Genomic DNA, 17,082 nt, shown 5'->3' on the forward strand with positions numbered 1-17,082 from the left:
TCATAGTAAGGCTAAGGGTGATGAATGACTACTTGTAGCACATCAGACAAAATTGCTGCTGTACACGAGCTTACTGACCAGTAGACCCTTTCAAACAATAGACCTGTATGGATAACATTTCCTTGCACTCACACACATGTATACCAGTCGTCATTTATAGAAAGACTAGCTTACCCGTCGCGCGTTGCTGCGATCTCAGAAGAAAGGAAATTCAAGGAAACTCGTTATGATAACATTCAATTTACATTGTGTCATTTTTATTCAAACTATGCAAGAGTGTGGAAAATTGAAAATATCCAGAGTATAGAAAAGTACGCAATAATAATACTATGCAAAATTGCACAAAAATAATACTATACTAAATTATACAAAAATAATACTATACTAAATTATACAAAAATAATACAATTCAAAATTAATTCAAAAATAATTCTACACACAACATTGCATAATATAAAAAATATTCAAAATTATAGGAATTAAAACCTTTCAAAATTAACAAAAATTAAAAATATTATTAAATATTAAGAAAACATTGCAAAATATTACAAAATGCAAAAGCAAAAAGAAAGTTGTACAAAAAACAAATAACGTACCAAATTTAAAATATATTACATTGTAACGTTACCAATTGGGCCCCCGTGGAAATCGTCTTTATTCTAGTCATTGTTTTACCTTTGTCTCCGGGATCGACCGGTGGGATCGTGTGTCCGCTGATCGGCCTCCAATTTGTTATGTTTGGTTGCCAGATTCAATATTATAATGTTTACAATATTTCCTTTTCTCATGAAATTATGTAAATCAGATACAAGCTAATACCGCACCTTCAATGTTGTAATTGGTTCTTCAGTGAGGCATTGTGGGAATGCTGCTATATAAAAGCCAGCTAGAGATGTGCTGACTCGACTTCCTTGCTCACGACTTACGACCGACTCAACAATTTAATCAGTAAGGCGTCACGCCCTGTCATGGTGTGAGCTAGATCGTCTCATAAATACAATGAAGTTACAGTAGTAGAAGTGTGCCTTGGCACTTATCCCGTCTCATCGCAAGTAAGGTTTCAACATCGTCGTGATCCAGTGATCGGTTAGTGGCCAGACCGGTCACCCGTGGACCTTCATCTCCAGTTCCATGTGCAGTGGCTGAGCTTTCATCTCAACGTGTGTGTTTACACCAAAAATCGTCTGAAGCTGGCGCCGACGAGTCTTTGGCTGTGTGGCAGACACCTGGGAGTATCTACCGGACGATGTGATAACACGTGAAAACCTGGACACGGCGGTGAGATCGATTCATATTTCTGTTTCATTGTGACAATGAGAGAAAAGCCTAACTGTGATAATTATGATAAAACGTTAATTAATAGTTTAACATATAAAAGGCCTGTGATAATTGTGATTACGCTGATTAATGGTTTAACAATACGATTGAATAAATGTTATAGTTCTATCTAAACTTTGTCTATTCCATTGTTGTCATCCACTCAATGTTTACTGGGGGAAAAATATTAAAGAACCGGGAGGTAATGACAACTAGACGTTACAACATGAAATAACCTTTTGAAATTTTTCGTTTTCGATGTATGTTTTATGTTTGAACGTTTCTTTAATATGCTCTTACGTATTTCTTCTTTCTCTTTAACTTTTCTAACGTCTTCATATAGACTTTTGGACCATCGCATGATACAAACATTTTATAACCCTATTTATAGCCAACATTTTCTTCTCATTGTTGTTACTGAACATAAGCCATAATGTGAAAAATTCAAGCAAAATTCATATGGAAAACTTTTCAAAAAGCGTCGTTTTGATTCTATTTACACTCATGTCCATAAATTAAGGATAATTCAGAATCGCACGGAAATCGAAATCTAAAGTGAAAATTTCACCTGTAGAATTATCGCACACATCTGCAAGAATGATATGCAAATTTCAGGAAGCCACCAGATGGTGCCAATAGTACGTCACAATGACGAGAGTGTAAGAGGGGGGTATATAAGGAATGGTTGCAAAGAAGTGAAATTGTTCACAAGAGTTCTGTAAGGCGCTCAGTGGCATAAGCGAATAGTTATGACACAGAGGACGCATGTGGATGATTTTTTACGAGGTAGAATTATCGGCCGCCTGGAATGTGGGCTTACTCAGATGGAAGTATCCGAGGAACTTGGAATTGCCCAAAAGTGTCATCTCTAGGCTTTGGCAACGATTCAAAGATAACGGAAATGTCAGTAGACGTTACAGTACAGGTCGCCCCCTAATTACAACGCCGAATGAAGACCGGTATTTGGCAGTAACTGCCAAAAGAAGCAGACGGAGCACAGCATCCAACCTGTCTCGTCAGTTATCTGCAGCCACGGGTACCAGTTTCAAGGCAAACCGTGTACAGACGTTTGGGAGATATTGGTCTATATGCTCGCAGGCCTATCAGATGTGTTCCGCTCACGGCAACTCACTGTCGGCAGCGATTAGGATTGGAAAGACCAGCATTCCCACCTGACTTGAATCCGATAGAACATGTGTGGGACATGCTTGGCCAACGAGTTGCAGCCCATCAACCACCTAATACATGTGTACCGGAACTTCGGAGAGCATTGCTTGCTGAGTGGAGTGATCTTCCCCAAGATCAGATCCCAACTGCACCAATCCTTTGTTAGCGATTGACAAATATATATCCTCGATCGAAATCAACGCCTCATTATACACATTTGGTGTGAATTGCATGTCCGGATTCGTTGCTCGCAAACGACTTAGGATGTCTTCACTCATATAATCCCTGTATTTTTCCCAAAGATCTTTCGGATTGTATGGGAAACACGTTGTCAATATTATCGCAAATAACATGCGTATTTGCTGTGGTTGAGCAGTATTCGATGCATCAGCGATTGCTGTGTCCCAGTGAGCATCGTTTTCAAGAAGATTTAATTCTTGGCAAGCTTCTCGATAGGTCACACATACTTCACCATTTACTGTTCTCAGTTCTTGGAAGGATTTCGGTCCACGTACGATAACTAACAGTAATCGCAAATAAAAACATTCTTGATTGTTTGGATGAATTGTATACAGATGGCCTAACGCGTCGGATGAATATAAATTTGGGTGTCCTTCAACTGGTTTGCCCTGTTTACGACGTTGAAACTTTTTCGCTGATGCATTCCATGTGTAGTATTTTGGCACTTCTGAGTAAAGTAGCGTTCTTGCGAACAAATCATCCGTGCACAATGAGAAGAACGCAGTTAACGTTGTTTGCGGTGGCGAAAATGCTCTTGCATGTACATTTTCCGTTGTAAAATACACGCGCTGTCCATTTTCAAGATGCACTGCCAAATAAACAACTGTTGGATGACGTTCATGAATTGGAAATGAAAAAATACGCCGAACAACTTCATTGCTACTTATGTAGCATCCCAATTGATATCGTTCGATTTCATCGATTGGTGCAGATGCATTTCCCACTCCAAAAACTGCCATATCGCTTCCTTTGTTGACATATTTGCAAATGTATTTGATCGATTTCACTGAATTGAAATACTAGACATTGATGTGTGCTTTGAACGTCTTTGAGAGTAATGGTGAATACGGCACAACCCAACGATTATCGACTTCAATGTCATTGTTGCACACTTTTAGAGTGATGAATTTGCCACCATCTTCAGTTGATCATCGACGATATTGTGGATATCCATCATTTCCAGTGATAGTTTCGGCGTGTAAGTCTCTTGGATAGCGTTTCGTGCATTTTCCATCCTTCATGCACGGAGAGTTGTTGTTGATTGGGCCACATGGACCATGAATCATGTTTTTGGTAACGACTTCGAATAAACCTGGATCAATGTGGACATCTGGTATTTCTGCTGAGATGACTTCATCAATTTTGTCTGGTGTAATTTTGTCGATCAACCAAATCAAAATGTGTGCATGCGGTAATCCTCTTTTCTGCCATTCAATGGAATACATCCAACAGTGTGTCTCCCCAAAAACATGATGTATGACAATGAACTCCTTCATAGATTTCAGTTTTTGTTTGAACACACGTGCGATGATGTCATGGCGATCCGAAGACGATTGTCCAGGCAACAGAAGTTCTTTAATTTCTTCCCACGTAGGATTGCACGTGAATGTTATGAAAAAATCTGGACGGCCGTATGCGCGAACATAAGTGACCATTTTTCCCAGTTCATTGGGATTACCATCAGTAGCAATTGCATCGCGTAAATGAATATATTCTTCTGAGCGCAGTTTGGTTTGATTCAATCGAATAAAGCGAAGTCGTTCGGTCTCGATTTTTGCATACATATCGACAATGTATTGATGGAACAATTGCCGACATTTCAAAATGTGATTGTCTGGGTTCTCACGAATCATCAATCGATATGAATAGTAATTCATGGCACTGACTTTCTTATTCTTCTCCTCATGTGTTTGTGGATTTCTCATTTTGATGTTGAAATGATATCCATCTTCTCCTTGCCAGAATAAAATTGGATATTGCAATGCATCGTATGAGCGATGAGTTTCGGAGACTCGCTGAACATTACCATCTCTGTGATGAAGAACTATACTGTATCACGCGAGTTAAATTCTTCGCCAACTATGACGATCACCACTTCATTAATTGTTGGTGCGTTGTATTGTCTTTTGTGTTGGCCGGCTGGTGTTTTGTCAGCTCTAATGACAACAGCGTAATCATCAGCTGGCATTCGCTCGAGGGCTGTCCTGAACAGTCGAACTAATTCGTCGTGTTGATCGAATTAGTTTTGAATCGCAGCAACAATTTCCCGATTGGTTCTGGTATTGAATCGACAACCTTGATCAACTTGTTCATCAGTGGTTCCCATGAAATAAATTTGGAGAAATTTGTGATCTGAATCCGGCAGTGGTAGAAGTGATCCAGCATGATGATAAATTTGCCCTTGGACTTTGAACGTTGGCATGTAATTGTCACGTATGATTTCTGTTGCACCGAACGATGTCATTTGGAAACATGAATTGTACTTGCGTATGTTTGCCAAGAAATGTTTCGACTGGCTTGTGTCACCTGATACCAACGTTGATAATGGTTCGGGTGGTAAATGCAATTCTGGCAATTTCACTTTTCCACCTGCGCAGCACATTCCTGGAGTTTCATTCTTGAATTTCAATGCACGGCAAAATTCGCATAACTTGTCCATTTTTCCAATAACGACACTTCGATGAAGACTGTAATCATAATCAGCATCGTAATGGAACATCGTAATTCAAATCAGCGTGAAGTGTCCGTCTGAATTGAACATTGCGTTCTCGATTGGTTCCCATTCTTGCTCTTCGTTGGTCAATTGTTTCATTCGAACAGGCTTGAGCAGTGCGTACTCGATCGGCTTCCAATCTTAATTCTCGTTGCTCGTTCGTTTGAGAAGAACGGGCTTGAGCAGTGCTTACTCGATCGGCTTCTAATCTTGCTTCCCGTTGCTCGTCTGTTTCTGAAGCTCGTAATGCCTTTTTCTTTTGTGCTTCAGATGTAGATCGACCAACCGATTTCCTTTTGGGGGGGCATAACTGTCGACTATGCTTGCAAATTCGCTGAAAATAAATAATCGCTAAAAAATCAAATAAATAAATTCGCTGAATAAATAAATGGAAAAATTCCTGGATATGCCACACAGTTCGTTATAATGATAACGAACATAATGATAGTAACATGATGAATGGATCCTGGGCCCCTAATAATCTTTTTCGGAATGTTTATTTCGGTTACTGTGGTTCTCAAAAAATGTGTTTCAGACATGCATATGCCTTTGCAATTGTTTGCCTCTTCTTCAATGCTGCCAGTATAACAGTTTATTCCTTTGTAATGGTTTGTCACTTTTCCAATCCTCCCAGTAACTGAAGAAAACTTGGGTAGCACGGGACATTTTTGCTAGATGAACATGATAGTAATAATTAATTATTACTCCTTTTATGTTTATAAACAAAATATTTATTGGTACCTCAACTTGATTTCTTCGGAAGCTATTTTTTTCGTACTGATTATTTTATTGTTGTATCACCAAGCTCGATGATTTTTGTTATATTTTAAATATTTCTTTTTTTTAATAAATCAATATGTATATAATACATAATAATCAAATATAATATATAAATCAACAAAAAAATGATTTAAAACTGTTAAATGATAATTATTATTATGATTATAAAAATAAAACATAAATTGTAAAAAACTAACGTTGTCTAGACCCGCTACACAACTATGCCAGAAACCTTCGACGCATGCGCCACCTATCATAGGATACATGTCGTATGCCAGAAACCTTCGCAGGAGTTTACTCAACAACTTCCCAAAGTTTCATGACGATCTGCATAAAGGACGGACAGACAGACATTCGTTTTTATATATATAGATAGGGTACTCAATGCAATTTACAGAGATAATACTGTGAGGAAAGGGGTGTTTTTTCAGTAGACAAAATCTCCTGAAAATCCCTTGAAATGAAAGGGTGAACGTCAATGCAAAGGGTAGCATGAATAGAAACTCATGGAGAAAGGGTGGGGAGAGGGAAAATGGCTGAAATTTGGACGAGTCCACTTCGAACACAAAAAACTTGGTATTTTCAGGACCCTCCCAGGTTTTCTATCTGGGCATCACAGCATGCTAATAATAACATGAGGTATGAATATATAAACCAAGTGCCAAATATTCTGGGTAGTAATAGCATTTTTCTTCAATCGAAAGAAGTAGGGGAAAAGGTGGGTAAGAGATGTATGCATGTTTTTTTTTTTGCTGTTGGCAACAGGGTAAGTAAAAGTGACCATGACCTCAACCAACTCAATTGAGGTGTTGAGTCTGCCATGCATGACTGAGTTAACTTATGTGTATTGAACTGTCTGAAATTTTTTTTTATGATTGATGACACCCCCATGTACACACCTTTACCCTCACTATCGCTAATTGAAAAAGAAACGTACAAAAAGTCTTAAAACTGCATGCAAGAGGTGTGTTGACGGCCCTAGATGGCAGCAGCATACTGTTGGCAAGCGGCCGTTGCCTTGAATGGCTGCACGCGCAACAGAAGGATCATCTCGGTGACCAACTGACAACAACGCGGCTCATGTACCGTTTTCCCTCTCATATTTCAATAAATTCATAGTTTATTAATTTCATCTTGAATTGTCCTTAGTTATCGATGGTTCGTTTATTGGAATATTCAGTGCTACTTACCTAAGACCCCATCCTGAAAATCACGCCACAAGATCATGAACAAGGTGAATATTGTGTCTATACGTTTTTCAAACTGGGAACATTCAAATATTGCGCCACAACACCTTTCTGCAAGACAGAAGCTAAAAAATGTGGTGTCAAAATGTAGACATGATTCATATTGGTTAAAGATATGAAAAATTCAACTTTTTTTCAATTAAATCTTTAATAAACAGTGAACATGTTATAATTTTTTTTCCATCTCATACCCCAAAAAGTGCTTTCTCTCACCCCAGTTGGGAACCACTGGTATAAAATTTGAGATAATAGCTCACAAATTTGATGATGCTAAATGGCATTTTCATGGGAATTGTCATTAGCAGTAGCCCATCGTGCCAGACTTCATAAAAAAAATTTGTAGATCAAAAAGGCTGTATATTTGTAAACAGGAAGCCAAAGATTATACTCAATGAATCCGAGAAGTTGGGTCATAGTTGAATGTTGGCTGCGAAAGCAGTGTTGCTCCGAACCAATGATATCATGATCCTCAGTGTATCTGATTTCAGGCAGCCACCACTGATACAGCCTCCCAAGGAAGCTAAGTAACCAAATTTGGTGCCAATTTTTTGGGTAGTGATTGTTTGGTCCTGATTTTGAGATCACCTTAATAATAGCTGTTTCTACATAAATATTCAAGGAAATAACAGAACGGTAGCAATTTTTTAAAAAGTGAAGCAACACGCTCAGTTGTGTTGTTTGAAAAGTTCTTGGGAGTGTTGTTTGTGATGGTACCAAGTGCTTTTTTTCTTTTTAAAGTGCTTAATAATACTTAGCATTTTCTCAGTATCAGTAGAATACAAGAATGAAGGCTGTTCAGGGCCAAAAAAAAAAAAAAATTCTAAATTAAATGCTTACCTCTCTCTCAACATTTGCCATGTGTGGGAGGCATAGCGGCAAGAGATAAATTGATATTCATAAGTGTCACCAAATACTTCTGCCTCAGCTATATTACTGTATACAGTGATGCCATAAGGCCCATATAATGAGAATCCATTTAGAAATAGGGTTTCAATTTTGGATACTTTGTAGTGAGTGCCACATTCATTTAGGAAAGCTTTTATCTCCTGTGAAACCGTCCACCTGAAAACTCTATACCCATTGTGGAGGTATGGCTTTAAGGTGCCTTGCCATTTTTTTCTTTAATTTTTATTTGATGACATCTTTAATCCTACGTGAGGTATACCCAACATGAGCAATTAAATAATGTTTCTACTTATATTTATATTTATGCACTTGTTAAATAAAATTGTACTACCGATTCATGTGATTATTGCCATTCTTAAAACCGTTTCCTAACTTTAGGGTATTACTTTATATATACCTGTAAAAGAAATTTGTGAAGAGATCGAGACTTTGATGTGACAGATAAATTGTGCTACAATGTCAGCAGCAAACAGGGAAGAAGGGAATGTGTGAATGAGTGTAGATTCAGAGTGGGGAAGCCATACATTTTGTTCTTTCCGTATGTTTGTTCACAATAAAATAAAATAAAAATTTTGTATTACGGGGGGGGGGGGGGGAATTTCATTCTCGTACATTCACCACATACAATGTGGTGAATGTACAATATTATCTAACACCCCTTCCCCTTATTTTCAGTTCTGGATGAAAACTTTTAAAGGAAAAAAGTTTTTTTTTATTTTTTGCAAATTTTGAATTTTTTACACATTCTTATTTATTTTATTTTTGTAGCCATCATTTCTTGTTACGAGTGGCTTATATGTTACCTTATACAAGAATGTGAAACAAAAATAGGGAATGAAATGAAGAATGGAGCTGATAGTTTCACTGCGAGAGCAAACAGTCAGGTTTATCGTTGCCAAGATTTGTCAGTTGCATTTTTCGAAGTAAGTCGTTGCTTTTCAAAAACTAGTTCTATTAACCTTTTAATGGCCAGTGTTTCCAATTCAGAACATCGGTTCTAAAAATCAAGTGCTTTCATGTAAGAAAAATATTTTTTGAAATTAATAAAATTTCAAAAAATAAATAATTTTTTCTTATAAAATATTGTTTTCAAAAGCTCTTTATTTTTCCCCCTGAATGCATAAGATACCAAACTTAATTTACACACATAAATTTCATTCATTTTAGCACTTATGCCATAAATTTAATTTTTTTATACTGCATATTTTTAAGAATTTTTTTTTTAATTTTAATGTTTCTATGACATTGGCAACTCCAGAACACATACAATAAATTTTCTTTTCATTAATTTTACGGTTGATATCTCTAAACTAAAGGATCAGGACAGGAAATAACCGAAAATAAAATTTGAAAATCAAATCTTAATTTAGCCAGTAAAAGGTTAAATAACTTGCCTATGTTTGATTCTTTATCATTTAGTTCATTATTATACCATTTTGATCATTGATGTGAATTGTCACTCCATACATATAATTTTACTCATATGATAATATCATCTGAGGCTTTCATGGCCAGAATTCAATGATTTGCAAGGTTCGGCTTTAGAAGAACACCATTGGTTGGCTTGTGCAGATGTGTCGTGCTCTGATTGGCTGCATGTGGTGTCTAGCCAGGGTTGGTAAAAAGTTTTTTTGGTTTAAACTGGTTTTTTGTTTTAAATAGCATTAACATTAAAAATGAAAGAAATTCTGAAAAATCATTGAAACTGCTAATGACTAAGTAAAATAAATGTTTATTAATGCAATTAACATTCCCATATTAACTAATCAATAAATATTTCTTACATTTTAACAGAAACCAACTTTTGTAATTTAATTGTTTTTTGCTTCACTCAATGGATTACTTTGTGTTTGAAAATTATTTTAGTTCTATTATTAATCATATAATATAAAGATGATACTCAAATCTAATCAGTTACTTTCAGTATGCTTAATTAGGAAGCTATTTTGCAATACTGTGATAAAAAATTAGGTGAATATAATGTATTTAATGAAGCACAAATGATGCAGATTAATTAGCGATGATTTACAATGTACGGGATGATTATAACTGAAGTTTTGATTTCAAAACTCTTTAAAAAAAGAACCATCATCATAATGACTTTAAAATTTACATGAATATTCCTGAAGAAATGGGATTTTATTTGGTAAAAAGGAAAAAATACTCAAAAACATAAAATTAATGACACTGTACTCATTGAACACTAGGAAATTTGCTTGAAGAACAGAAACGATAGCCGTTCATAGCAAAATGATAATTTAATTAGCATTGCATGACTTCGTAATTCATGGAAACATCACAAAAAGTGAAGTAATTGAACAAATAACTACAACTTACTCAAAAAATGTTAAATATGTTGTCCACCATGTTCTGGCTATGAGGTGAAAGCACAAAAACTCTTGTTCAACAACAGATCACAGTATGCCATGGTCATGATGTGGATGCACTTGCAGTTCACCTTTATTAAATCAAACGCGCCCCATATTAATTTTCCTGAGGAACCAACATATAGGGGACTCACTGGAGCTTGCAATTCACCAATGTTTGCAATCCGACCACTGTGCATAACATATTGAGGTACCCACCACAGCCAGAAATTGCAAAAGTTAAGGTTAGGTGAACTGTAGGCCGGCCAGGTGTCACGTCATCCTGTTGTTGTCAAAATATCTTTTCAGCAGCTGCTTTGCTGGTATTGATTGCAATGTGCACCTTGATAGTAGTTCTATACACACACTGATGATGTTAAAGTGCTGAAATGATGTGGTTTCACAAAATAGATTATACTGCTGGTCAAGTACAGCATCATCTACTTGCACATTTTGCACCACTTGCACTTTTTTCTTTTGCCAAAGAAATTTCCATTGCTTCAGGAGTGTCCATGTAAATTTTCAAGTCATTCTGACCAGTACTTATTAGTTTTGGAATTAAAACTTTAATTATAATCACCCTGTATATAGCTGATTATTTTTCATAAATCTGTTACTATTATAAAGTAGAACCTTGAATAACTGGGCTTAAAAATAAAAGTATGTATTAAAAAAAACAACTTGATCCTTAAGACTTGGTGATATATGGTATGAGATGTCCTACTTCTTATGGAAAAGAAAATGTCTAAGGTAATGTAACTACTAATACACTAGTCTTTGTCCTTTAGGGACAGTTGGCGTCCATTGGATTATAGGACCACCTGTCCCTAGCAAGATGGTGTCACTACTGTTTCTGCTTATGTGTGAAGGGAAAAAACACCCTGTGAGATAATGCACCACTACATTTAGATGTGATGCATCCTTATTCATGAATTTGCTAAAGATATAGAGCATCAGACTTCAGGCATTTAGGCAAAGGTTAGAAAATGTGATAAGAATGAGAAATTTTGGTTTCTGTATATAACTTTAAATAATTAAGATACTTCGTATGGGGGGAAAAAAAAAATATATATATATATATAATATATAATAAAAAAAAAAGTGGTTTGAATATATATATATATATATATATATATATATATATATATATATATATATTCAAACCACTTTTTTTTTATAAGACTTTCTGAAAAAAAAACCACTTATACTATCTTATGCCATTTAAAGATAAACCATCCGAATGTACCCCAAGAATATAAAATGATGTAAAAATGAACGATTTTGGTTAATAATGAACAAATATGATATTTTTCAAGGAAAAAAAATGATTTTTAGGCCACTTTCATTTGATTTTTTTGAAAAAAAAACTTGGTTAAAATAAAACCTTGGTTTAAACCAACGTAATTTAAACCAAACAACCCTGTGTCTAGCGGCGATAGGCTGTTAAGATCATTGCCTCTCTGGCACTCATCTGGGGCACATCTCGGCTCTCTGTGCTGAAGTAACGAGATCCAAGTGGGATGCACCTTCATCGTCTCCTCCTTTCGATTTATGTTGTGGTGCTTGAATATTTCAATGGCTTCTCTATGAAGACGAGCATGGTAGTGCACCTTGGTCTTTTCAAATTTTATTTTGTGGCCGGTTTCCCACATATTTCGTTGCAGAACAATGGGAAACCTGCCACAAAATTAAATATGAAAAGACCAAGGTAACATCGTCCAAGGTATTATCGTTGTTAAATCATAAAGTTTATCTTCTGCAGAAAAACGTATATTGTATTGACAGAATAAAAAAATACATTTTCATTTTGTTGTAATTTTGCAATGAAAATGTATCAGGCTGGAAAAAAAAAAAGTTTTGATATACGAGTATAATATAAAGTATGTACAGTGTAGCCATAAAATAACTTTCCCTGTTTGGATGCATCTGCGGCTAAAATTAATGAACAAAGTTCCATATACAGACTGAGGAAGACATCAAAGATGAATTCTGCAAAAGAAAGTTAGTACCAAAAATCATAAATAGGGAAAATTTTGGTGCGACTGCAGGGATCCCACTCATCCTACTGTTGGTAAAATGTCCTATTTTTCTACCAAATCCTATCGACAAAATTTTTGTAACTGATTTTAATTGAGCAGCCAGTCATTGATATATTGCCAAATATTACAAATGTTGGAGAATGCAATTAATGGTTCTGCCAAAGCAGAAATTGTATCGTTTTTAAGGGGTTTTTTTTTAGGGGGGGGGGAGTGTATGTGGACCATTAGTTGATTAATTTGCTTCATTTACATTTGCTTAGTTTGAGGGTTCAACAAGTATAGTAGTCATTAAAACTTCTGTCTGGATGGAAAAAATAATTGTGTGTTTATTACTTTATGGTCTTGGACAGTAACTAACATTCATCATTCAAAATTATGGTGCAAATAGGTGAAACAACAGTTTGCATTTCAAAGCAGTTGGATACATAGACCTATTCTAGGTTTGGTGATTCTGATGCTACTCAATAGCATTCAGTGGTCATCTGTATTTTTAAGGCATGTGAAGAGGCATAAACAATATTTACAATGCTCAGCAAAGAGCTAGAAATAGAAGTGTTTCATTTGTCAAAAATGATTACGACAGCATTGAACAGTAAAATGTGAACAAATCTTTTTAAAAAATGGACAACGCAGTAAAACTATCTGGTTCACGTTGCTGTTATATGAGGAGAGACAGAAAAAATCTGTGGTTGCTAGTGCACTGTTTTGGCCAAAAATTAGTTTTGTAACCAAGTCATTTATCATTTTGCTTTGGCTTGAGTCAATCTTATAGGAAACTGAAATAGTGCTATGAAAAAAAAATTAATTCAAAATTTAAAAAAAATTTTTTAATCATTTGAAAATTTTTTTTTGCAAATAACATTTTTTTAGGGATTTTTTCCATTATGCTATAATTATGTTGTCTAAGGGGTTTCCCTCCCCCATCTTACTTTTTAGTCCTGCATTTTCCTACTTTTCTCATTTTTTGAGTGGGAGCCCTGCTCACGTCTACACTGGGAAATATGCATATTATATTAGATAAGTACTTACAAAATTAGATATAAAATGGAGAAAAAAATTATCAAAAATAAATGTCAACCAGAAAATCAAAAAAAATTCTTAGAAACATTTCTTTACCTGCTGATAAATGAAAAATAGTCAGCAGCGAAGTTTGTTCAAAATTTGAAGTGAAAAAAATTTGATTTAAGCATAACAGTGCTAAGAGGTAGGTAAATCTGATGTTGCATTTTGCCTGTTTCAGCACTAATTTGATATTTATACTTGACACTCGCATTGCACTCTTCCAGCTATTTTGGTTGCTCATCTTTCTTTTGAATGAGCAATTAATCAGTTGAATTTTTATTTCTGTTTCTCACTTTTTTTTTTGTCAATTTCATGGGGGGGGGGGGGGAGAACAAATTTCTAATTTGTCTTTGCTTTGATTGAGCATGAGAGGCACTCTGAAAACAGTCTTCAGATGAAACATTACTGCTGCTTAATGTTGCAACCAAGAAATCTGAACTTTCTAAATTTTTAACTTATGATCAAACCTTTCTTTTGGTTACCTGGTGCCAGGAAAACTACGTTTTTGTATGTTTTGCAACACTGATTAAAAACTAAGCATGCTGAGAGGCACATGTTTTCAACTTTCAGAAATAATGGAAGTCTCTAAACTGAAACATGAAGTAAAGTGAAAATAATTTCCAATTATATGCAAGCTGAACATGACCTGTTCTGCCAAACAAAAGGGAGGGATAGACGAGCCTAAGTGGAACATGAAACATCCTATCAACCCTGTTCTATCTCATCCCGCTTTCGAGTTGTTATAGTGGATAATCGAGTATGGAAAAAAATGTGTCAAATTTGTAAAAACCCTAATTTGTGAAGTTTTTGTAAGACCTATATGCAAACTAGGCACACGTTAAAAAGCGGAAGAAATCCAATAAAGTGGCACCGATTTATTTGAAATATCTGGATTTATTGGCAAGCTACAAGCATTGAAAGATTGGAAATGTTCAAAATCAAATTTTTGGCAAAAATTTTTATTCCTCAATTCTGCAAACACCCTTCTAGCTGCAATCGGGCAAATTTACCAAAAACTTGTCCATTGCACCAGCTTTTGAAAGAGCCTACAATAAATCATATCTGTGTTCTTGTTCAAGAGAAATTTAGCCTTTTATTTGTAATACATAATTGAAATCAATGTTTGTCGAAGTAGATATTTGACGAAAATTCGGAATTGGTGGTTACAGATTTTGTCGACAATTGATTTTGCAGAAAAAATCATATAAGGTGACATTACAGGATCATTGTCATCTAAGAGAGATAGGTGAAGTGGAAAATTGAATTGTCTCCAAAACCTACTAAAATTACTGAGACACAGATTTCAGTGATGCATTGCAAACAAAAGACTGAATTGCTCTTGAACTAGATCATTGATATGGTTTATTGTAGGCTCTTTCGAAAGCTGGTGCAATGGACAAGTTTTTGGTGAATTTGACCAATTGCAGCTAGAAGGGTGTTTGCAGAATTGACGATTAAAACTTTTGATGACACTTCGATTTTGAAGTCTTTCAGGAACTTCACAAATTAAGATTTTTTCAAACTTGATGCCTTTGGTTTCCATAATCAATTATCCACTACTCAAATGGTTTGAGATAAGACAAGGTTGGTAGGGTGTTTTATATTTTGTTTGAGCTTGTATATCACATAAAATAGTAGCCAGGAGAAGGATATTAAAGAAAAACAATTGTCTTTTTTTTTACTGAATATATCTAATTTTGTGAAGTAATTTACAATTCTAATTGATTTTGAAAGGAAGTGATGGCTGCATTTTCTTCTCAACCCTTTGCTACACAAAATTTGATAGGTGGTAGCTGAACTGGAGATGTACCACCTTCTGATTCTTAATAAGAATCCGCTTCTTAACTATGGATTTGATCTTTAGTTAAGAATCGAGTTAAGAACCAAGGCTACCCACTTCTTAGCTTGATTCTTAGTAAACATTTTTTTTCTTCTATGCAAGATAACTTAAATTCTTTCTTTAATAGAAGTTTTCTATGATTCATATTTTAAAAAATGGAAAAAAAAATTAATGCATTTTTATTTCAAAATAAGGAATTCGTCAGACTTTTTGTTATCGAAAAGTTATCTGAAGGTTGTGTGGGAGAGTTGAAAACAGTGTTAGAGTCTATATACAACACATATATGTTGATAATAGTGATAAAATATTGATAATTGATAATATTGATAAATAATAAAGTTTGATAAATTTTGCTACATTTATCACATTTACCAGTGATTATGCATAATTCTCAAATTTCAAATTCAAAAATTCATAAATATCATGATCGATGAGTCGTAAACACAATTTTTTTCATATTATGGGAACTTAATATAACTCATATTATGGAATTATTAAATTCAAATCATATATGATTTGAAATTTTTTATTAGTTTAAAACTTGAGAGAAAATTTAATTTCGCCCACAAAATATGTGAGATAAAGCTTCAATCGGCCGAAATATAATTGTACATAAATTAAAAATCATTATTAACCTGCTGCTGCGTTTGTTTTTTTCACATACTTCGGTGTACGTGAAAAAGCCAACATTACAGAAGCGATGAACATTTTTAATATTGGTGTATTATCTGATCACTATATATTATTTTTATTTACACGAAGCAGCTATGCAATACATGTACAGTACCACGTTCATTTCGCCATGACAATTAATTTAAAGAAACATGAAGCATATTATAAAAATTATTGTTACTCTTGTAATGTTAGCTTCACTTACATACATAATGTAAACACAACGATGATTCATTTATCGCATTAACCATGGTTTGACAATTATGCATAATGACCTACAAATTTGATAGATTCACGGTATATGAGCAAAATTTATCAAACTTACCGAAATGGCCGGTGATTATTTATATAATAACCGCAGCTCTTTATCACTTTCACCATAACATATATAGCATAGCCCCTCTTCATGGAGGGTGGCAGGGATCCATCCCAGTGAACGTGGGATGAATCTTTGATTCGAATCATATCGGATGATTAAGTATGGATATGTTTGTTTTTTACTGTAACATGTTAAAAAAATATTATGTATTTATCATTTCTTCAAAACCGTATTCACATTTGCTGAAATAATCTCCGCCATTTTTTCAGGCTAGCGTCGCTCTAAAATTTCTTTTCCTCCTTATCTTGTCAACAGCAAGCTGTTGTTAATTTTTAGCTGGGCGCTGATTGGCCAATGGCGAAATTCCCCAAAAGGGAAATTTATCGGCCTGTCCATCGTCACGTGACCTTAAGAATAACTTTTAACAATCACATCGTGGTTGCATTCGGAGCTCGATTCTTAACATGAGTCTTACGAACCGATTCTTACGTATGAACGATTGGTTATTAAGAATCAGAAGGTGGTAGACCCCCTGGTGTTGAAGAATTTTTATTAATGTTTCCATGTATCTTAAATGGAAAAAAAAAGCTGAGGGGAAAATATATTAATTTGGCTATAAACTATTGATAAAAA

At 34.9% G+C, this 17,082-nt stretch overlaps 1 protein-coding gene across 5 annotated transcripts in view; it reads left to right on the forward strand.

The window, feature by feature from the left end:
* The window catches only part of LOC149076666 (peroxisomal acyl-coenzyme A oxidase 3-like), a 390,438-nt gene that overhangs the window by 273,714 nt on the left and 99,642 nt on the right, over positions 1-17,082 (forward strand). For all 5 annotated transcript variants that reach the window (XR_016194088.1, XR_016194089.1, XM_089244296.1 and 2 more), the window contains one exon: positions 8,920-9,074. Coding sequence is in view for 3 of the 5 variants with exons in the window: in XM_089244296.1 (XP_089100422.1) it covers positions 8,920-9,074 (155 nt within the window). In the remaining 2 variants the exon portion in view is untranslated. The remainder of the gene's footprint in view (positions 1-8,919; positions 9,075-17,082) is intronic.

Source organism: Pholcus phalangioides, unplaced genomic scaffold (assembly GCF_987345545.1).
Source record: "Pholcus phalangioides strain wild (caught in Gottingen) unplaced genomic scaffold, Ppha-v1.0 ptg000015l_1, whole genome shotgun sequence".
In the NCBI taxonomy this organism is placed as follows: domain Eukaryota; kingdom Metazoa; phylum Arthropoda; class Arachnida; order Araneae; family Pholcidae; genus Pholcus; species Pholcus phalangioides.